General features: G+C 43.7%; 7 protein-coding genes, 1 long non-coding RNA gene and 1 pseudogene across 8 annotated transcripts; 5 read left to right on the plus strand and 4 right to left on the minus strand.

Moving 5' to 3' along the window:
- LOC146522907 (histone H3) lies at positions 1 to 515 on the minus strand. Its single transcript, XM_085152254.1, has one exon. The coding sequence runs from the start codon at positions 456 to 458 to the stop codon at positions 48 to 50; it is 411 nt and encodes a 136-aa protein (XP_085008380.1). The 5' UTR covers positions 459 to 515; the 3' UTR covers positions 1 to 47.
- Positions 516 to 751: 236 nt separating this feature from the next.
- LOC146522908 (histone H2A) lies at positions 752 to 1,241 on the plus strand. The gene has a single exon (XM_085152289.1). The coding sequence runs from the start codon at positions 805 to 807 to the stop codon at positions 1,189 to 1,191; it is 387 nt and encodes a 128-aa protein (XP_085008415.1). The 5' UTR covers positions 752 to 804; the 3' UTR covers positions 1,192 to 1,241.
- Positions 1,242 to 4,870: 3,629 nt separating this feature from the next.
- On the plus strand, positions 4,871 to 5,336 carry LOC146522909 (histone H2B 1/2). The gene has a single exon (XM_085152302.1). It carries the CDS (start codon positions 4,914 to 4,916, stop codon positions 5,286 to 5,288), a length of 375 nt encoding a protein of 124 aa, XP_085008428.1. The 5' UTR covers positions 4,871 to 4,913; the 3' UTR covers positions 5,289 to 5,336.
- Positions 5,337 to 7,921: 2,585 nt separating this feature from the next.
- Positions 7,922 to 8,734, plus strand: LOC146522910 (histone H1 pseudogene; annotated as a pseudogene).
- A 1,869-nt stretch (positions 8,735 to 10,603) lies between these two features.
- On the minus strand, positions 10,604 to 11,092 carry LOC146522911 (histone H2A). Its single transcript, XM_085152277.1, has one exon. It carries the CDS (start codon positions 11,038 to 11,040, stop codon positions 10,654 to 10,656), a length of 387 nt encoding a protein of 128 aa, XP_085008403.1. The 5' UTR covers positions 11,041 to 11,092; the 3' UTR covers positions 10,604 to 10,653.
- A 173-nt stretch (positions 11,093 to 11,265) lies between these two features.
- On the plus strand, positions 11,266 to 11,968 carry LOC146522912 (histone H3). The gene has a single exon (XM_085152268.1). The coding sequence runs from the start codon at positions 11,387 to 11,389 to the stop codon at positions 11,795 to 11,797; it is 411 nt and encodes a 136-aa protein (XP_085008394.1). The 5' UTR covers positions 11,266 to 11,386; the 3' UTR covers positions 11,798 to 11,968.
- A 617-nt stretch (positions 11,969 to 12,585) lies between these two features.
- Positions 12,586 to 15,037, plus strand: LOC146522913 (uncharacterized). Its single transcript, XR_014872511.1, has 2 exons — positions 12,586 to 14,471; positions 14,629 to 15,037. It is a non-coding gene; the product is annotated as an uncharacterized LOC146522913 (long non-coding RNA).
- Positions 15,038 to 17,523: 2,486 nt separating this feature from the next.
- LOC146522914 (histone H4) lies at positions 17,524 to 17,885 on the minus strand. Its single transcript, XM_085152325.1, has one exon. The coding sequence runs from the start codon at positions 17,849 to 17,851 to the stop codon at positions 17,540 to 17,542; it is 312 nt and encodes a 103-aa protein (XP_085008451.1). The 5' UTR covers positions 17,852 to 17,885; the 3' UTR covers positions 17,524 to 17,539.
- Positions 17,886 to 21,023: 3,138 nt separating this feature from the next.
- On the minus strand, positions 21,024 to 21,485 carry LOC146522915 (histone H2B 1/2). Its single transcript, XM_085152311.1, has one exon. The coding sequence runs from the start codon at positions 21,443 to 21,445 to the stop codon at positions 21,071 to 21,073; it is 375 nt and encodes a 124-aa protein (XP_085008437.1). The 5' UTR covers positions 21,446 to 21,485; the 3' UTR covers positions 21,024 to 21,070.

Raw genomic sequence — 21,485 nt, forward strand, 5'->3', positions numbered from 1 at the left:
GGTGGCTCTGAAAAGAGCCGTTGTTGGTAGGAGAGCGTGTAGCGCGCTTAAGCTCTCTCTCCGCGGATGCGGCGAGCCAGCTGTATGTCTTTGGGCATGATGGTGACCCTTTTGGCGTGGATGGCGCACAGATTGGTGTCCTCGAAGAGTCCGACCAGGTAAGCCTCGCTGGCCTCCTGCAGAGCCATAACGGCAGAGCTCTGGAAGCGCAAATCGGTCTTGAAGTCCTGAGCGATCTCGCGGACCAGGCGCTGGAAGGGCAGCTTGCGGATCAGCAGCTCGGTGGATTTCTGGTAACGGCGGATCTCACGCAGAGCCACAGTACCGGGCCTATAACGGTGTGGCTTCTTGACGCCTCCGGTGGCCGGGGCGCTCTTACGAGCAGCCTTGGTGGCCAGCTGCTTCCTGGGGGCTTTGCCGCCGGTAGACTTGCGAGCGGTCTGCTTGGTTCTTGCCATTCTTTGTCTATTTTCTCGTTACTGTGCTAACAGCAGAAAATGTAGCAAACAGGCGAGACTCGCTGCTCTTAAAGTGTGTGACTGGCTGTGACGCGGTGCCGCTCCGGCTCGTGATTGGTGACGGGCTCCACGTGGTGCTAAGCACCGTTCAGAGGAGCACCGCCCCGCCTTGGTGTGTGCCGCTCATTGGAGAAAAGTGCATTGAATTTGCGCGCTGCCGCAAGCCTCTCTGCGATTGGTGCGTGACGAAGCTGCGCGCGCTCTTCGGAAATATAAGCGAGGCTTTGAGCTGATCGGGCCACATTTTCTCTTAGTCTCGATACTACGAAGAAAAGAACCTGTCAAAATGAGTGGTCGCGGAAAGACCGGAGGCAAAGCCAGAGCTAAGGCTAAGACCCGCTCATCCCGTGCCGGGCTTCAGTTCCCCGTGGGTCGTGTCCACAGACTGCTGCGCAAAGGCAACTATGCGGAGCGTGTGGGAGCCGGCGCCCCCGTTTACCTGGCAGCTGTGCTCGAGTACCTGACCGCTGAGATCCTGGAGCTGGCCGGCAACGCAGCCCGCGACAACAAGAAGACTCGTATCATCCCACGTCACCTGCAGCTGGCTGTGCGCAACGACGAGGAGCTCAACAAGCTCCTGGGTGGAGTCACCATCGCTCAGGGTGGTGTGCTGCCCAACATCCAGGCTGTGCTGCTGCCCAAGAAGACCGAGAAGCCCGCCAAGGCCAAGTAAACGCAAACCGCTCGGCTTCAACAAAAACAAAGGCTCTTTTAAGAGCCAAATACTTCTCTCTAAGCAAACATTCTTCTTGGCTTTAATGTGTTTTTAGTAAGTTGTACTGGGAAATTTAGCAGAAATGCATTTCAAAAATGTACATTCTTCATCTATCTCCCAGTGCTGCCAACTAGTGATGTGCGATACCATTTCCTTTCCGATCTAATACCATGTAATATTCAGGGTGTATCAACGATACTGAGACGATACCGATACTATAACTTATTTTATTTATTGTATCTCAAATTATAGCATCATAATGATTACAGGACATCAGATTACTTGTTCTTATCACTTAATAATGCAGAGTTCATATAGAAATAAAAGACTGAAGTTGTGCACTATTTGAACTCCTTGCCTGCCTGCAGCACTAAAGGACTCCGTGAGAGACGTCTGTCTCGCCCTAGCAGCACCTGTCCCTCTCCTCCTCTTCAGTTCACCTCAACATACGCTCGTCATATTCTGTGATATGATTTACTCTGAGGTGTTTGACAAGGTTAATGATGTTACCACAACCATACATGCCAAATCTCCCGATTTTTCCGGGAGAATCCCGGAGCCACCATTCTCCCGATTTTCCACCCGGACAACAAAATTTAAAAACCATATTGCAGAATTCATGGTGGGCCCAGCCAATTCCAGTTTCCAACAATGGCGGCAGCTACTTAATTTTAATATTACTCTTCTTTCTGGGTCGCAAAAACACTTAACATATTTTCAGGTGAGAATGTAGCTGTGTAAACTTCAAATATCTGAGCCGATCAACACGTTATTTTCAAACCCCCGCGGTCTTTCACTACTCGGGTTAAATATGATATACAAGTCACTTTGATAACCTAAAAATGTAATTGTTTGGCTTTTTCGTTGTTTTATTTGTTCGTGAGTAAATCTTTTGGCTGAGATTAAAGTTATTAGATTAGATTAAATTAAATTTAACTTTAATACATCGGGAGGGTTCCTCCGGGGTTTTCACGCAGCTGAATAAACGTCAAACAGAAAATGATTAAACAGAAGAGTGAGGCGGTCGAGAGTTTAAGTCAGCGCCCGGTTATATTTTAGATAGCAAGGAGCAGACAGCAGAGTTTCACTCCACCGAGCGAGCCTGTGACGTACTACCCGGCTTGCTTTAGCCGGGTCCTCAGGTGGAAGCAGCCTCTGAATTTGGACACCCCCGCTGTTTCCGGGCCGGCCAATAATAACGGTGACATTTAACGTATTTTATCCGATAAATAAACACTTTAAAATGTATGTATCACCCCCCAACAGCCCTTTTGAATGTCTCCCTAATTCTGAGGTCTCAAGGTTGGCAAGTATGGCCACAACACCTCACTTTTTTGCCACATTTATCGCAAACCACGTCTCAGCTGTTTGTGGAGGTAAAATACGTTAGCACATGACTCCAACTATGCTCAGCCATTGTTGTGAGTGCGCACGCCAGCGGCTGCGACACATTTATACAGCCGTATTTCGCACATAACTATGAAAGGCGGAAGAGGAAATAGTTCCTTTGAATGTAGACAATCCGAATGTTATAGTTTCTTTCCACTGTGTTCCTGTCAATGATAAACTACAAATTTACCCTAAATTACTAAAATATCGATGGCTTCCCTTCATTGGCTTCCTGTTAAATCCAGAATTGAATTCAAAATCCTGTTCCTCACATACAAGGTCTTAAATAATCAGGCCCCATCTTATCTTAATGACCTTGTAGTACCATATCACCCTATTAGAGCACTTCGCTCTCGCTCTGCAGGCCTACTTGTTGTTCCTAGAGTATTTAAAACTAGAATGGGAGGGAGAGCCTTCAGTTTTCAGGCCGCTCTTCTGTGGAACCAGCTTCCAGTTTGGATTTGGGAGACAGACACTATCTCCACTTTCAAGATGAGGCTTAAAACTTTCCTCTTTGCTAAAGCATATAGTTAGGGCTGGACCAGGTGACCCTGAATCCTCCCTTAGTTATGCTGCAATAGACGTAGGCTGCTGGGGATTCCCATGATGCATTGAGTTTTTCCTTTCCAGTCACCTTTCTCACTCACTGTGTTAATAGACCTCTCTGCATTAAATCATATCTGTTATTAATCTCTGTCTCTCTTCCACAGCATGTCTTTTATCCTGTTTTCCTTCTCTCACCCCAATCGGTCGCAGCAGATGGCCGCCCCTCCCTGAGCCTGGTTCTGCCGGAAGTTTCTTCCTGTTAAAAGATAGTTTTTCCTTCCCACTGTCGCCAAAGTGCTTGCTCATAGGCAGAGGTGGGTAGTAACGAGTTACATTTACTCCGTTATATTTACTTGAGTACGTTTTTGAAAAAAATGTACTTTTAAAGTACCTTTTTTGAAAGATACTTTTTACTTTTACTTGAGTACATTTATGAAGAAGAAACGATACTTTTACTCTGCTACATTTGCAAAATTCGACTCGTTACTTTAAAAAAAAAAAAAAGTTTAACACATTAGATAACATGCCGCCAGTGGAGTTTCCGGTAACTTTTTAGAAGAACCTTGAGAGCAAACTGCTGCTGAAGCTTAACCGTCACTTCACTGAGTGAAGAAATGGCACATTTTTGCTAAATATGCCGAAATAGACACACACCCATACAACTTATGGTAAACTGAGCTGCCTTGTATGAACATATGTTGAAGATGCCTCGTTCTAATGTTTTCTCTGAGGCTGCTGTGCCATTTGGAGCAAAAATGAATATAAAGTTTACAGCATATCTTGTCACTGGAAATTGTTTGCACTGTTTATATATTTATATTATTTACTGTAGGTATTGGTGAAAAAAGCTTTATGTTGTGAAAAACTGAAATCTGGAAATTAGAATTGTTGTGCCTTATTTTGTTAATGTTTTTACATATATTCCTTTTGAAAATGGTAAAATTTGTATATTTATTTATCTTTGTTTGTCTGATAAAATTTATTTAAAAAATAAATCGGACATTTCAAACAGTTACTCACTACTTGAGTAGTCTTTTCGCCAAGTACTGTTTTACTCTTACTTGAGTAACTTTTTTGACAACTACTTTTCACTTTTACTTGAGTAATAATATTTTAAAGTAATGCTACTCTTACTTGCGTACAATTTTTGGATACTCGACACACCTCTGCTCATAGGGGGTCATATGATTGTTGGGTTTTTCTCTGTACCTATGAAGCGCCTTGAGGCGACTTTTGTTGTGATTTGGTGCTATATAAATAAAATTGAATTTAATTAATTTGCAACTTTAATGAAGTTTACTTTATAAAAAAAAAAGGCAAAGCTGGAGCTAAGGCTAAGTTTTAAAGCTGTGTGCTGGTGAGCGTAAACTGTGACTATCACCATGTTACATGGGCGCTACAGAAACATGAAACAAGGCAGAATTGTTATTAAAATGATTGCATTGTTGTCTGAAGACAATACTGATACTAACACATCCATATCTGCCACACAGAGCTCTACATTTACTGCTCATTTAGAACAAATGACTGTCAGCAAACGAGGACACAATCACACTGTCTTTGTTAGATGCGCGCTTGTTTCAGCAAAGTTCACAAATTCCCTCCAACACAACGTCCGGCCCACTGTGCGGCTCCACCAATGAGATCCGAGGGCCTGCGCAGTGGTATTAGCATACAGCCTGTATAAAAAGCGCTGCTCTCGGTCAAACAGCTCATTCGTTACTGCACAGTATAGAGGAACGAAAATGCCTGAACCCGCCAAGTCCGCGCCCAAGAAGGGCTCCAAGAAAGCCGTGACCAAGACCGCCGGCAAGGGCGGCAAGAAGAAGAGAAAGACCAGGAAGGAGAGCTACGCCATCTATGTGTACAAGGTGCTGAAGCAGGTCCACCCCGACACCGGCATCTCCTCCAAAGCCATGAGCATCATGAACTCTTTTGTCAACGACATCTTCGAGCGCATCGCTGCCGAGGCATCTCGCCTGGCCCACTACAACAAGCGCTCCACCATCACCTCCAGGGAGATCCAGACCGCAGTGCGTCTGCTCCTCCCCGGTGAGCTGGCCAAGCACGCCGTGTCTGAGGGCACCAAGGCCGTCACCAAGTACACGAGCTCCAAGTAAATTGACTGGATCTCACACGTCAATACAACGGCTCTTTTCAGAGCCACACACTAAACTAACGAGCTGTATTCCTACCGCTAAACATGTTGCAACTGCTGGGTGCTATTAATCCGCTCTACCGACCCCAGTCTACAGAAATGTGTTCCTGCTTTTCACTTTTGTGGAAAGACACTACAAACCAGTGTTGCCAACTTGGCGACTTTGTCGCTATATTTTTTTTTTCAGACCCCCCTTAGCGACTTTTTTTCTAAAAAGCGACTAGCGACAAATCTGGCGACTTTTTCTGGTGTTATTGGAGACTTATTTATGACGACTTTTTGACGTGAAAGGGCGCGTTGCTCTTACTCTCAACAAGCAGCGGTGTTGCCGTGGGCACCTCAGCCGTGCTAAAGCGCTAACGGGCGGAGGATAGTCATCCCCCAGCTGCAGGAGATGTTCACAACTACGCGTCCAAACTGCAAATGAACCGTGCATGAGCGAAGCCGCTGCTCCCGCACTGACTGCAGTTCTTTTACCGTTATGCTGTTTTGTGGATCACAAGGTTTAAAACTACTTATATACACACACACACACACAAAGTAACTCCACCAGAGTGCCTATTTTGTGTCACTTTTGCCAGTCGAAGCCCGGTTAAAGGAGCAGGGTTGGAATTGTGACATTAAAAAAAAATAATTGCTAAAAGAAATTTAATTTGTAGTTCTAAATAAATTCTAAACGTATTTAGGACGTTTTTTGCTCACTTTATGTCTCTTCCACAATGTTATTTCTCTTTCCTAACAGCGTAGGTTACAATTACATTAACATGACCAATTATGCAAATTAGGTGACGTCATTTAGCGACTTTAAGGACAGCTAATAGCGATTTTCCTTACTGAGGAGTTGGCAACACTGCTACAAACAGAATTGATGCAACTTGGTGTTAAACACAAGTTTTTAGTTCCAAGTATACTTTTTTTTTTTTTTTTTCCTCCTGACATGCAAAGTTGAGTAAGACATAAGATTAAAATGCTTTGGTGCAGAAAAACTAGCATCGACATACATGTTGCAGCTTTTTATTGCAATGTCGTGTCTGTATCATTTTAGTCGTCTGTATTCATTTTGTTGCAGTTTCTCCATATGTACACTTGTGGTCCTGTCTGTTATATGCAGCACCATGCTCTTGCTTCGCTGTACTGTACCGCACATGGTTGAAATGACAAACTCACCTGACTTGATGTGCACTTTAACACACAACTAGACTACCTAGGATACAAAGGGCTCGTTTGTTGGACTACTAGAGGGCAAAAATTGGCTAATTAGATGCCAAAATGCATACTAAGAAAGATATGAATTGGTATCATTTTATTATTTGTATTTTTTCCTCACTTGTGGTGCCCCTGGATGTATGACACTGTTAGCATTTGCCTATACTGCCTATGCCACAGGCAGGCCCTGCTGTGTCCTTCACATCCAGCTTTCCTAGCAATTCCCACAGGAATTCCCATCAAAGCTTTCTTCAGTCTTAATTCCTAATGTGGTTGCTCCTTTGACACCTTTCTATCTGCCTTTATATAATGCAACTATTGTAGGAAGTGCTCTGCATAAGATGGAGGAGTTGTACAGGAGGTAGGTAGGAATGATTTCCTGTGGTGTTCAGAGGGGATTTTTGATCATCTCAGTCTCTCACTAAACACACTCCGGTGACTGGTCAGCACATGATGGTGTGGGTCAGAGGTATTGTTCGGCATTTGACTTATCATGCACAAAAATTGTGGTCACATATTTTTCAGTAGGTGGGAGGATAACAATCCTCCAGAAAGAGGAACAGAGATATATTGGGCATGAGATAAGCTTTATTAGTGCCAGAGCTGGGAAATGCACCGACATGGGCAGAGCAGGATACAATAAATAAATAATAACAACCACCTTATTATATTACAATGATAAAATGTTTGACTAATAGCGACAAAAATAATGTTTAACAGTGAGATGGCTGGATGTTTTTAGCAGGTATTGAGTATTACACACTGAGATACTCAGTGATCAGTTTGTGGATGTGTGTATTCACGTGTTCATTCACTGCTGTTGTTTATTGTCGAGTCAGTAACTGTAGAAGGAAACTGAGTCAATGCAGACTAAGAGATTAGAGCCAAAATGTGGAAGCGAGCTGCTGTAAGGTCACTAATGAAGCTTCTGATGTACAACAATGTGAGTGAAACTGTGCTTTGGTTAGAAGTGAGCAGCTGTCACACAAGTCTCGCTGCTCCGTGGGCCTGCAGCAGCATCGGTGTGTTTGCTGGGAGCTCGCAGCGTCACTTTGTCCCACAGCTGTGCTCACCAGATGCTGCTTTTAACTCGGAGTGCGTGAACAAACATGTGTATCAGCTAGAAAAGGCTTTTTACGGAGCTCTGCTGCGGCTCCAACAGTTTTAGCAGAGAAAAGAGTGCAAGAAGCCGCCGAGCAGCGCTGAGCTCCGCACCGAGTCGCTGAGCTTTGGGAGCTCCACGAACCGAGAGCAGAGAGCACGAGAGTCCGACACGAGGCCTGCAAGAGGAGACACGAGCCCGCTGTGGACGGCTCCACTGTCGACCTGCAGTGCTGCTCACATTCTCACTTTGAGCTCTTTGATCCCGAGACACGAAACACAAAATGAAGCTTTACGCGACACGCGAGAGCTGCGCGCGCTGCCTTCACTCTCCACGGTTCTCATGGTGCGTTTAAGTGCAGCGTGGCGCTTCCGACTTGCCATCACTGTACTGTGAATCTCGATCAGACACGAAAGAGGAAAATGTCCGAGGAAGCTCCCGCACCTGCTGCCGTCCCGGCCAAGGCGGCTAAGAAGAAGAAGACGACGGCTTCCAAGCCCAAGAAGGTCGGCCCCAGCGTGGGCGAGCTGATTGTGAAAACCGTGGCCGCTTCCAAGGAGCGCAGCGGAGTGTCCGCAGCCGCTCTCAAGAAGGCTCTGGCTGCCGGAGGCTACGATGTGGACAAGAACAAGGCCCGCGTCAAGACCGCCATCAAGAGCCTGGTGGCGAAGGGCACTCTGGTGCAGACTAAGGGCACCGGGGCCTCCGGATCCTTCAAGATGAACAAGAAGGCCACTGAGAGCAAAGCCAAGAAGCCCGCAAAGAAAGCCGCTCCTAAAGCCAAGAAGCCCGCCGTGGCCAAAGCTAAGAAACCGGCAGCAGCTGCTAAGAAGTCGCCCAAGAAGGCAGCAGCAGCCAAGAAGCCCGCAGCCGCTAAGAAGTCGCCCAAGAAGGCCAAGAAGCCTGCAGCGGCGGCTAAGAAAGCGCCCAAAAGCCCCAAGAAGGCGGCAAAGAGCACCAAGAAGGTGCTTAAGAAGGCTCCCCCAGCAAAGAAGTCCCCCGCCAAGAAGGCCGCCAAGCCCAAAGTCAAGAAGGCGGCCACCAAGAAGAAGTGAGCTGACACCACTCTCACACTCAACAACGGCTCTTCTCAGAGCCACCACAGCAACACACAAGAGCTCCTTCCTCTCACTCTTTAACCACTATCATTCATAATAATATCCTTATTATTGAAGCACATCTCCCCCTAATTTTCACATTGCATTTACAACCTTTATTAGTATCGTGATACACATTAGTGCTGTCTTCACAAGTCTGCAACTCCAGAAAAGAATACAAATTTTAACAACTCAGTATCTACAATCATACCTTCATAATAAAACACATCACACATTCTTTTACTGTGAAACATTGTCATAGAAAAACTGTTAAACATTAACTAAATTTTAAAATATTCTATTGAACAATACATAATAGGATCTGCTTTTATCATAAATTCTGTTCTTTCCCATTGCCTACTGGTGGGGGTCAGAGGGCCCGGTGGCGCCAGTGTCCGGCAGCCTCGCCGCTGTCAGTGCGCCCCAGGGTGGCTGTGGCTACAATGTAGCCATCACCTACGTGTGTGTGTGTGTGTGTATATGACTGGATGTGTAAAGCGCTATACAAATACAGGCCATTTACCATTCATAGATGCAGGTTATTATTCATGTATGAAATATTGAGTTCTATTTTTTGTAAGCCTACACAGTATTTTTTAACGATACCTAGCCAGTATCATCCACTTGAAATGCTCTACTTTACAACCTTATCCGAATAAATCTAGGCCAGTTGAATTGATATTGGGTGATTTCAAGGGCACATTTTACTCAAAGATGAACCCATACAGCTTTTTAATTTAGTATGTATTTAATTCCTTACTGATTTCATACATGGAGCTCCGTAGCGTTAACGGGAATTCCGTTATTTCAAAATATAGTCTTTAGTTTACTTCTTGACCTCACCGATCCTTTGGATATCCCTGAAGAAGAGTCAGTGGCTGCCCTGTGTCCCCCTCCTCAGTAGTTTTCTACTAATTCCATTGTTCAGTCTGGGGGGGCCTGTTCTCTCCCCAGGCTAGTAACTGTGGCTTCCTTTTTATTTCACTCATTTTATAACAGACAGACCCCCACTGTCAATACATTCTTTCCTCCATACAGTTAAACTCCAAAGTTAATAGGTAAACCAACTGATTTGGCACATGATGCCATTCTTAAGAGCTTTAAGGTCGTATGAAATGCTTTGTCAACCCCTGTTTTAAGGGGAATAGTGGATTTTTGTTCTCAAAGTCATTCTAACAAAACACTTAGGAATAATTTCTTGTTCTTCTGATCTCCAGCCGCCCCCTATTACATAAGCAAACCTAAGCACATTCTATTGTAATTGTTTTATTCTACTCACAATACATACAAAAAGTGACTTTGCAAAATGTCCCAACTTCATCAGCAGTGCTGAACACATCGCAAACAGCTCCACATTTTCCTCCCTCTGTACCAAAGAACTCCACCTGTCCCTCTCCTCCTCATGTTCTGTGTTATGATTTCCATTTTGAGTTTGTGGTTTTGCCACATCATGAGCTGCGTGTTGTCTGTTTCCATGAGCGTAGTTTATAATAAAAGCAGATCCTGGGTGAAGCTAATCATTAGTGCTACTGCAGTCATAGTAATCACATCACCAATGACAAGCTTCAAATATTCACACCAAATTAAGATACAAGGAAAGAGTTAGGACAAGGCACGAGACTTGACCACACAGCAAGAGAGACTGCAAGTTTGTCTTTAAATGTATTGTATCATTTTGATTGTACTCTGATGACAAAACCACAGTAGAAACCATTGACTGGTGAGTAAAGGTAAATTTGAGTCCCTTACTGTGAAAGATGATAAATAAGTGTACATTTTAAAATAAATAGAGATGCATAATCTACATTACCCAGTACACAAGTCCTGATAGAGACTGTAAAAGCAAGAAGAATGTTTGCTTAGAGAGAAGTGTTTGGCTCTTAAAAGAGCCTTTGTTTTTGTTGAAGCCGAGCGGTTTGCGTTTACTTGGCCTTGGCGGGCTTCTCGGTCTTCTTGGGCAGCAGCACAGCCTGGATGTTGGGCAGCACACCACCCTGAGCGATGGTGACTCCACCCAGGAGCTTGTTGAGCTCCTCGTCGTTGCGCACAGCCAGCTGCAGGTGACGTGGGATGATACGAGTCTTCTTGTTGTCGCGGGCTGCGTTGCCGGCCAGCTCCAGGATCTCAGCGGTCAGGTACTCGAGCACAGCTGCCAGGTAAACGGGGGCGCCGGCTCCCACACGCTCCGCATAGTTGCCTTTGCGCAGCAGTCTGTGGACACGACCCACGGGGAACTGAAGCCCGGCACGGGATGAGCGGGTCTTAGCCTTAGCTCTGGCTTTGCCTCCGGTCTTTCCGCGACCACTCATTTTGACAGGTTCTTTTCTTCGTAGTATCGAGACTAAGAGAAAATGTGGCTCGAGCGGCTCAAAGCCTCGCTTATATTTCCGAAGAGCGCGCGCAGCTTCGTCACGCACCAATCGCAGAGAGGCTTGCGGCAGCGCGCAAATTCAATGCACTTTTCTCCAATGAGCGGCACACACCAAGGCGGGGCGGTGCTCCTCTGAACGGTGCTTAGCACCACGTGGAGCCCGTCACCAATCACGAGCCGGAGCGGCACCGCGTCACAGCCAGTCACACACTTTAAGAGCAGCGAGTCTCGCCTGTTTGCTACATTTTCTGCTGTTAGCACAGTAACGAGAAAAGAGACGAAGAATGGCAAGAACCAAGCAGACCGCTCGCAAGTCTACCGGCGGCAAAGCCCCCAGGAAGCAGCTGGCCACCAAGGCTGCTCGTAAGAGCGCCCCGGCCACCGGAGGCGTCAAGAAACCTCACCGTTATAGGCCCGGTACTGTAGCTCTGCGTGAGATCCGTCGTTACCAGAAATCTACCGAGCTGCTGATCCGCAAGCTGCCCTTCCAGCGCCTGGTCCGCGAGATCGCTCAGGACTTCAAGACCGATTTGCGCTTCCAGAGCTCTGCCGTCATGGCTCTGCAAGAGGCCAGCGAGGCTTACCTGGTCGGACTCTTCGAGGACACCAATCTGTGCGCCATCCACGCCAAAAGGGTCACCATCATGCCTAAAGACATACAGCTGGCTCGCCGCATCCGCGGAGAGAGAGCTTAAGCTACACACTCTCCTACCAACAACGGCTCTTTTAAGAGCCACATCACTCCTATCAAGAGCTCGCTCCCTTTCCACTGTTGTATCAATGTCATACCCACACTTCACTAAATCTTTAATCCATAGGTGTCAAACTCATGTTCACACTAGAACTGAAGTGGGCCAGCCCTGTTAGTCCGTGTGTTTAACACATTTAGCTGTTTTACTACATGAATACAAATCGGACTGACTTAAATTGTAAAGTTATCACCTATCTCTATATAAAAATAAAACCTATTGTTAAAAACAAATCTGTGTAGTAAGAGTGTAAACTTTGTCTCATTGTTCCTTAAAGTACTTCCACTAAAACTTAAAAACAAGACAGCTGAGCACATTACAGGGGTTAAGACTAATAATAATTATAAATCGCTACAAACTCACATTTAGGTCTGAGATTCATTTAGACCGCCAGCGAGCCACAGCTGTGCGCTACACGCAAACACACTTGTGGTGTATTTTCTGATCTGTAAATGTGGTCTTTCTTAAAGGTTTTTTTTCTTTTTGTTTTTTTTACTTGGAAGCATGTCTAATAAATGTAGACAACCTGGCAACACTTGTTTGTGATGTGCGTTGTTCCATCACAGAGCATTTACAGTAACAGCCTTTGATACTTTGTTTGCACCTTAAACAGTAGTGATGGGATTTCCGGCTCTTTTTAGAGAACCGGCTCTTTCGGCTGCGAACCGGCTCTTCAAGTTGTTTTGTTGCTTTAATTAATTTATTATTAACAATAATATAAAATTATTAGGAAGTTTTACCTCAAATTTCTACAGGTGTGCAATTGGGAGCTTGCTGATGAGCTGCATTACAGTTTGGTACGGAAGCTGCTTTGCCAGCAGCCGTAAATTACTACAGAGGGTAGTGAAGGCAGCAGAGCACATCACTGGCATGAGGCTTCCTGCCATTCAGGACATTTATCTTCAGCGATGTCTCCTTGTTACCATCTGGCAGACGTTACAGGAGTCTGTCTGCTCGGACTACAAGACTTAAAAACAGTTTCTACCATCAAGCCATACGACACCTCAACCACAACACAGTCCACAGGATGCACTCAGAAGCTACCCTGCAGCTTCACAAGTACTCTGTATAATCTGCACTGGTCACTCCACTTTACTGATATTTATATTTAAAAAAGTGCAATAATGTAACAACTGCCACTAAAAAACAAACAAACAAAAAAAACACCTTTGTACTGTTGCTTATTGTGTGCAATACTGCACTATCCCATCTGCCCGTCACACATATATATAGTTAGGGTGCAACGATACACAAAATGCACGGTTCGGTTCGGTTCGATACTTTGGTGTCACGGTTCGATATTTTTTTCGATACACAAAAAAAATTTCATGCTCTTTTTAATTTGTCATTTATTAAAATTATAAATATATATTTTAACTCAAAAGTAAATTTAATGTTGCTGAAACAACAAAGTAATAAAAAAAATACATCTGATTGAGAAATCACTCATCTTTGGAAAAGAGAGTTTATTACAGAGAAATGGCTCTTTGCAAAATAAAAACTGTACTATAGGCTTCTTCTGGGCTATATTCTCAGCAGCATATTAAACATCAGGTCCCCATAATGAGAATCATGTGCTAACGGCTGTCTAAATGACTCGGGTAAAGCTTGTAGCATGCGTGTGTAACAGGGTCATAAATCACATCTTGTTATAATTACACAAAATGTGTTTTAAACCCCCAAACCGTTCCTTTTATACGTGACTTTTAGGACCTCCAAGCCTGTAGTTATGTTCATTATCAGTTAGAGCCCCTCCTCATTATTTTATTCTTCTTCTTTGGTGCAAACCTATAAATACAGTGTACCCCTTTTGCCTCTCCCCTTTTCTACAATTCCCCTGTGGGAGAGGTTGGTATAATTTCTTTCCCAACACTGTAAAATGCTCATATAATGCATATTTAGCCACCTGGATGTTTCTGATTGTGATTTTAGTTCAATTATTGTCATTATTAAGCCTGTTTTTTGTTAGATGTTACAAGTGTGTAGTATGTATGTATCATAAATGGGTTTTAGGCGCCATAAATGCTAGCATGAATATATACTTCTTGCTAGCTTGGAAGTTGTGGTGGGTTGAGCTAACCCTCTTCCCCACTGTTTGTATTTGGTCGTAGGAGCTGGAGTGGGCAAATTATTTACTTGGAGGCCTTTCTTTCTTTTACCTTTTTTATCAGGTATGTTGGATTTTGTGTTGTTGTTTTTGTTTTATCTTATGTCAAATATGTTACGTGTAAATCCATACTTTTTGTTTAATGTAAAAATAAATGCCAGCCATTTTCTACAATAGGGCTTTGGAGCGTGATGTCACGGGGGTGGGCGTGGAAAGGATTTTGGCCTATTCCGCCATGTTCGGGGTCTAAGCGCAAGCGACGAAGGAGCGAAGGCACACACAACAGCCACGGTTTGTTCTTGCTGTGTGGTCCGCTGCAATGTTCGACCGGCAAGAGAATAAGCTTGAAAATGGTTTATCTTTTCATTCTTTCCCAACCTGGAAGCAACATGAGGCAGCTTGTGTATCGATGTTAGCAAACGAAGGCGTCTAGCCTGGATAGCAGCTGTGAGACGAGCTCCAGTTCTCTTCCATCTCTAAATATCTGTTGGTGCGCCAGACATTTTCATTCCGGTAAGTTCTAAATATGTTCATATCACTCTTTATAGCCTATTAGTTTTATTTCCGATGCGCTCTGAGCTCATAGAAAATTAGAACAAACATCCTACTGAGTGATTTTGCAGAACTACCTTCTATTTATAGAGATGCTAATTATTTGGCATCATTGCAGCAAACCAGCCTATGAAATGGATGAAACATCATGACTGAGTTCCAGCGCTACACAAGAGACCTGCTTCAAACATACCACCATGCCAATCAGATTACTTCTTCCATGTGAGGGTGAAGAGGTGACCCTTCTGGATAAGATGGTGAAGGTTTGCTGCCGTTTTGGTGAACAGTGTGATAATAAAACCAGGGAAAAATGAAACCTGCTCCTGTTAAACATTCCTAAGTCTTGCTGTATAAATTTCAAAAGATACAGTAATTAAAGTAATGTTAGTAGTGGGTGATATCATGTAAACACTGTCATGATTTTATGTAAACATTTTGTCACTTGTAAACTATAAAGGATATGGATTCTACACTGTAACGGATGTGATGTTCTATAAAGTGGTTTTAATAATAAAAAAAAAGGCAAACATTAGTTTGTTTCTTTATTCAATTTTTGAACAGTGGGACTCAGTCAGTACATATTCAGTAAATGCAAATTATTTACACGGCAGTGCACTACAGGCATAAATCTAGACCCCTAGATAAAACATTATGGCATTATAGCAGTGACAACTCCTCCACAGTAGCAGGTGGGATTTTTCTTTTTTGAGGACGGCTCCTTTTACCTTTCAATATAGATAGTATGTTTATGTTTTGATCCAGAGCCGTTTTTGGGCAGCTGAAGAGGAGAAGTCTATCTTATGGCCAACCTCTGGCTGTATCTTGGTCACATTACCCAGCAAAACCCAGCATGCAGGTTCATCTGTAACAGTCCTTGTGCCATGATCCGCACTGTTGCTTCTACATTAAACAGAAGAGCAGTGACATGGGTGCAGGTCTCCACGACTCCGGCCTTACAGGTGCAGTGGGCGGCTTCAACCTTCCCTGTGATGCTCACAGTGACCCATGGCTGCAATGCTGGTTCATTCAGTCTTTGAGAGTGCAGGACCTGAAACACACAAAGTTCATTTAAAGACAAGAACTATGAGCCAAGGCAGACTACTTTATCATAAATGTAACAAAGTTTTTAGAAAGTTAGCACATACATGTAATTTTTCCGTAAAGCGCTTTGAGTGCTCAGATGAGTAGAAAAGCGCTATATAAGAACCAGTCCATTTACCATTTCTTTATGTGTCCATCTATAGAATGCTGCATGTTATAGTGTAAATCTGCCTGTTCTCTGTCAGAAACCTGCCTGCAGAAAATGAACCTAAAGTATGTAATGCAAGGATGTCATCACTTTAGAGATGGAGAAAGCATAAAGTGACAATTTTGAATCACTTAATATGATAAGGAGATTATGCAGGTCATTAATCAATGTATAAAGTTAAAATAAAATGTATTTTTAGTGACACAGGATACAAATATGGAAGCAAGATGTATAATTAGAATTATTTATAATAAATATGAATAAATCATTGCAATTTCTTTAACCATAGAGAGTAACTAAATCCTTCAGGACCATGTTTCCCAGCCTCCACATGTTCTCACTGTAATTTCCCCTCATGAATGAATTTATGCTGCACTAATGTGAATGTTTGCAGGGAAATCAAACGCATTTCACACGCAGTACTCGAGCTGACTTACCTTTGTTTAAATGATTTGTACGTGCTGACTCCACAGATAAGGTACGAAAATATGTCAGGCTACGTCAGTAGCGGTTGGTCTTCAGGATTTCTACTCCACGGCCGTATTTCATATGGCTCCACATTTCCAATGCACGCTATTTTCTGCAAGTACCGCCGCTTCGCCTCTGGACGCAATCGGTCTCTATACCGTCCGTTTCTTTGGAGCTGCTTTTAAGCATCTTGTAATCGTCGTTCCAACACAGTGTGTTTGTTTTGATTCGTAGACCCCGAACATGGCGCCGCGCTCCCCCAATGCATTGCGGAGTGACGTCAACTCCAAAGCCCTATTCCCCTGTGGGAGAGGAGCTGGAGTGGGCAAATTATTTGCTTGGAGGCCTTTCTTTCTTTTACCTTTTTTATCAGACAACACAGAATCACACAATCATTTTGTCTGCTTCCACTTGTCTTTGCACTAGGATGATGTCGGAGTAAATGTGCAGTCATATGCGTTGTGTTCCCACTAGTGCTGTCAGCGTTAATCTCGTTGAAATGACGTTAACGCCACAACACGGCAAATCTCCGTTAACGAGCTACCGCGGATCACCCCGTGCGTGGGGCTGGACGGCGTCAACAAGCTAACTGCGCTAACGCACTAGTTCCCACCAATGTAATTGAGCATTGCTTAGCACATCCAAATACTTTTGTCCATGATGCGCTTACCTTCAGGGTCATACATCACATGAAAACCAAAATAGCTCCAAACGCCAGATCTGAATGAGGGTGGGGGAGGTTCAATTTGCCATGTTGCAAGGAGAGCTTAACTTCTGTCTCGCTGGCTTGCCCTGCGCTCAGTGAATCTGCGTTCGACTACTCCGCCTAGGCTGCACTATCGAGCGCAGATCCACTGAGCTCTCAACACAGACAGCATCGTCAGAAGGAAAGTTGATAAAATTAAAAATTTTGTATTGTTCGATACATATGCGTACCGAACTGAAAGCACTGTATGAACGGTTGAATATGCATACTCGTATGCATATATTACACACAGTATCGTTGAATACTGTGTGTAATATATACACACAGTATTCTATATACAAACTTCTTTTCCCCTGTACTACATCTTTATATTTTGCCCTTTTCTTTTCATTGAGGTTGACCTGTGCCAACTTGCATATAAGAAATAAAACTCAGAATCTTACTACTGCTACTACGAAGTTGCTGGAGAGATAATGGCAGATGATTTACTAATATTTTCAGGATTAAGCCAAAACATGACGAAAACAACAAGATTCCAGAACAAAGCTCTCAAAGTGAGGTGTGTGGCTCTTAAAAGAGCCGTTTGATGGATTAGGGTGAAGGAGTTTAACCGCCAAAGCCGTACAGAGTGCGGCCCTGCCTCTTCAGAGCGTACACCACATCCATGGCGGTCACAGTCTTCCTCTTTGCGTGCTCAGTGTAGGTGACGGCGTCACGGATGACGTTCTCCAGGAACACCTTGAGCACACCGCGGGTCTCCTCGTAGATCAGACCGGAGATACGCTTCACTCCGCCACGGCGAGCCAGACGACGGATGGCGGGTTTGGTGATACCCTGGATGTTATCACGGAGGACTTTACGGTGACGCTTGGCGCCTCCTTTACCGAGTCCTTTGCCACCCTTGCCTCTTCCACTCATGGTTAAAGTTTCTTCTCTGAACGAACAAAGTCGAATGAATCTCAACCCCACGGAGCGGTATTATTATGTGTCCTCGGCGGACGTAAAAGAAAACAGACGGTTCGCTGGACGGCACGAAGCTCAGTGGGTCCGCCCACTCTTCTATTGTCTAAATGTGGAAATGTTGTTTTTTGTTAATGACAAGTTAGTCTAACCGAAGGGAGGCTCACACCAAATCGCAACTTTCAACCTCAGCTTTGAATTTAGGACTTAAAAAAGGAGTATTTTTAAGTCCTAAATTAAAATAGGACTTAAAATCCTATTTTAAAATCCCCCCCCCCCCCCCCCCCCCGAGTCAACAATAGAATTAGTGGGAAACTACTGAGGAGGGGGACACTGACTCTTCTCCCCCAGCTGGGATATGATGGATTTCCCCGCGTCCTTAACACTACAGAACTCCATTTGTTCAAATGTACATGAATCAAAATGGTTATGAAAAGAGTAATGAAATAAATACATGGTAAAATAAATAGCAGTACGGGCTCAGCTTGGAATAAAATGTGTCCTTGAAATCACTGAATGTCAATTCAACTGGCCTAGATTTAGTCAGGTAAGGTTGTAAAGTAGAGCATTTCAAGTGGATTATGTTGGCCAGGTATCATTAAAATATACAGTTTACGTCCACTACAACAGCCAGTGTAGGCTTTAAAAAGATAAAAATAGAACTCAATATTTCATACATGAATAATAACATGCATCTATAAATGTATTGTGTTGTTCAATAGAATATTTTAAAATGTAGGTTTTAACAGTTTTAACACTTTTAACAGTTTATTTCTTGTATGACAATGTTTCACAGTAAAAGAATTTGTGTGATGTGTTGTATTATGAAGGTATGATTGTAAATAGAGTTGTTAATATTTGTATTGTTGTCTTTTCTGGAGTTGCAGACTTGTGACAACAGCACTAATGTGTATCACAAGACAAATGTAATGAGTAAAATGAGGGGAAATTATGTGCTTTAATAATAAGGATATTATTATGAATGATAGAGTGGTGAGTGAGTGAGAGGAAGGAGCTCTTGTGTGTTGTGGTGGCTCTGAGAAGAGCCGTTGTTGAGTGTGAGTGGTGGAAGCTCACTTCTTGGCTGCTGTAGCTGCCTTCTTGGCGGGGGACTTCTTGAGCACCTTAGGGCTCTTTGCTGATCACAGGTGTGTGTTTAGTGGGAGACAGAGATGACCAAAAATCCCCTCTGAACACCACAGGAAATCATTCCTACCTACCTCCTGTACAACTCATCCATCTTATGCAGAGCACTTCCTACAATAGTTGCATTATATTATAAAGGCAGATAGAAAGGTGGCCAAGGAGCAACCACATTAGGAATTAGACTGAAGAAAGCTTTGATGGAAATTCCTGTGGGAATTGCTAGGGAAGCTGGATGTGAAGGACACAGCAGGGCCTGTCTGTGGCATAGGCAGTATAGGCAAATGCTAACAGTGTCATCCATCCAGGGGCACGACAAGTGAGGAAAAAATACAAATAAAATGATACCAATTCATATCTTTCTTAGTATACACTGTGGCATCTAATTAGCCAATTTTTGCCCTCTAGTAGTCCAACAAACGAGCCCTTTGTATTCCAGTTAGGTTAGTTGTGTGTTAAAGTGCACATCAAGTTAGGTGGGTTTGTCATTTCAACCATGTGCAGTACAGTACACAGTAGTGATGGGTCGTTCGCGAACGAAATGGCTCTTAGAGCCGGATCTTTGAAGTGAACGACGCGAGCCGGCTCCTTATTGGGAGCCGTGAGTTGGTTTTTTGGGTTTTTTTTTTTTTTTCTTTCTCTCACCCTCTCTCTCGCCCTTTTTTCCGCTAAACTCCGCATGCGCGGCCTGTACTTTGCGCTGGGCAGAGGGGGGAGGGGCGTTAGTTACACTCACAGTAGCACAGGAACAGAGCCAGAGAGAAAGAGAGGCAGGGACAACAATGTCACATTAGAAAGGTATAGTAATCATCCACTATTTTCAGTTGCAGATGATAAAGGATTCAGAAATCATGCAGGCCCATATGACAGAGAATGTGCATCTTCTTTTTGTTTTAATATTTTAATTTATATTTAATTGTGTTGTGGTTTGCAGTGTTTTGTGTTGTTTCACTTTAAATTTGTAAAAGGAAAAAGCTGAAAATTTAAATAGTTAAAAGTTGAAATGTAAATAGTTGGTTTTTGTATTATATGATTTATTTATTACATTTTATGTGGAGTGAATAAATAAAGTATATTTATGGTGGCCCTTAGAGACAAAGCACGTACAAACTCCAAAACACGTACAAACTCCTAAGCACGTACAAACTCCAAAACACGTACAAACTCCAAAACACGTACAAAAGACAACAGAAGTGCTCCAGGATGCTAGGGCGCAGTGTTGAGCTTTTGTTACCTCGTGGCTACACAAGCCAGGAAGTATCAACAACCGGATTTGGTGTGTGGTAGTAACAGGTAAATGAACTTTTTTTTTTTTAATTACTTGAGTAAATATGAGTGCTTGTCTATAAATACACAAACAATACACACATGCTTTCAATTGTGTAATTTAAGTGATCTAGTAGCTCTGTTTTGGAAGTTCAGTAAGCGCTAGAAATGTGTTTTGGAGTTTGTACGTGCTTTTTGGAGTTTGTATATGCTTTAGAGTTTGTACGTGCTTTGTCTCTAGGGGCCATATATAAACATATATAAATAAAACCACTTTTTTTACATTAGTATTTCCTTTTCTGCATAATTTTATATTATTGTTAATGATTAAATAATTAAAGCAACAAAACAACCTGAAGAGCCAGTTCGGAGCCGAAAGAGCCGGCTCTTTTTAGTGAGCCGAGCCGAAAGAGCCGGATCTCTAAAAAGAGCCGGAAATCCCATCACTAGTACACAGTGAAGCAGGAGCATGGTGCTGCATATAACAGGACCACATACATGCATGTATGGAGAAACGGCAACAAAATGAATACAGACGACTAAAACGATACAGACACGACTGTGCAATAAAAAGCTGCAACATGAATGTTGATACTAGTTTTCTGTGCCATAGCGGATTCGCACCACTCAGTGACACAAAGGTGCACATCCGCGATTCTAGTAGTTACAAAATAGTAAACAGCATGTTTAGCGGTAAGAATTGTGCTCGTTAGTTTAGTGTGTGGCTCTGAAAAGAGCCGTTGTATTGACGTGTGAGATCCAGTCAGTTTATTTGGAGCTCGTGTACTTGGTGACGGCCTTGGTGCCCTCAGACACGGCGTGCTTGGCCAGCTCACCGGGGAGGAGCAGACGCACTGCGGTCTGGATCTCCCTGGAGGTGATGGTGGAGCGCTTGTTGTAGTGCGCCAGGCGAGATGCCTCGGCAGCGATGCGCTCGAAGATGTCGTTGACAAAAGAGTTCATGATGCTCATGGCTTTGGAGGAAATGCCGGTGTCGGGGTGGACCTGCTTCAGCACCTTGTACACGTAGATGGCGTAGCTCTCCTTCCTGGTCTTTCTCTTCTTCTTGCCGCCCTTGCCGGCGGTCTTAGTCACGGCTTTCTTGGAGCCCTTCTTGGGCGCGGACTTTGCGGGTTCAGGCATTTTCGATCCTTAATACTCTGCAGTAACGAACGAGCTGTTT

Source organism: Neolamprologus multifasciatus, chromosome 3 (assembly GCF_963576455.1).
Source record: "Neolamprologus multifasciatus chromosome 3, fNeoMul1.2, whole genome shotgun sequence".
Taxonomy (NCBI): domain Eukaryota; kingdom Metazoa; phylum Chordata; class Actinopteri; order Cichliformes; family Cichlidae; genus Neolamprologus; species Neolamprologus multifasciatus.

Excerpts from the sequence above, each read along its gene's own strand:
- LOC146522907 (XM_085152254.1), bottom strand. The coding sequence starts at position 458 with ATGGCAAGAACCAAGCAGACCGCTCGCAAGTCTACCGGCGGCAAAGCC.
- LOC146522908 (XM_085152289.1), top strand. The coding sequence starts at position 805 with ATGAGTGGTCGCGGAAAGACCGGAGGCAAAGCCAGAGCTAAGGCTAAG.
- LOC146522909 (XM_085152302.1), top strand. The coding sequence starts at position 4,914 with ATGCCTGAACCCGCCAAGTCCGCGCCCAAGAAGGGCTCCAAGAAAGCC.
- LOC146522911 (XM_085152277.1), bottom strand. The coding sequence starts at position 11,040 with ATGAGTGGTCGCGGAAAGACCGGAGGCAAAGCCAGAGCTAAGGCTAAG.
- LOC146522912 (XM_085152268.1), top strand. The coding sequence starts at position 11,387 with ATGGCAAGAACCAAGCAGACCGCTCGCAAGTCTACCGGCGGCAAAGCC.
- LOC146522914 (XM_085152325.1), bottom strand. The coding sequence starts at position 17,851 with ATGAGTGGAAGAGGCAAGGGTGGCAAAGGACTCGGTAAAGGAGGCGCC.
- LOC146522915 (XM_085152311.1), bottom strand. The coding sequence starts at position 21,445 with ATGCCTGAACCCGCAAAGTCCGCGCCCAAGAAGGGCTCCAAGAAAGCC.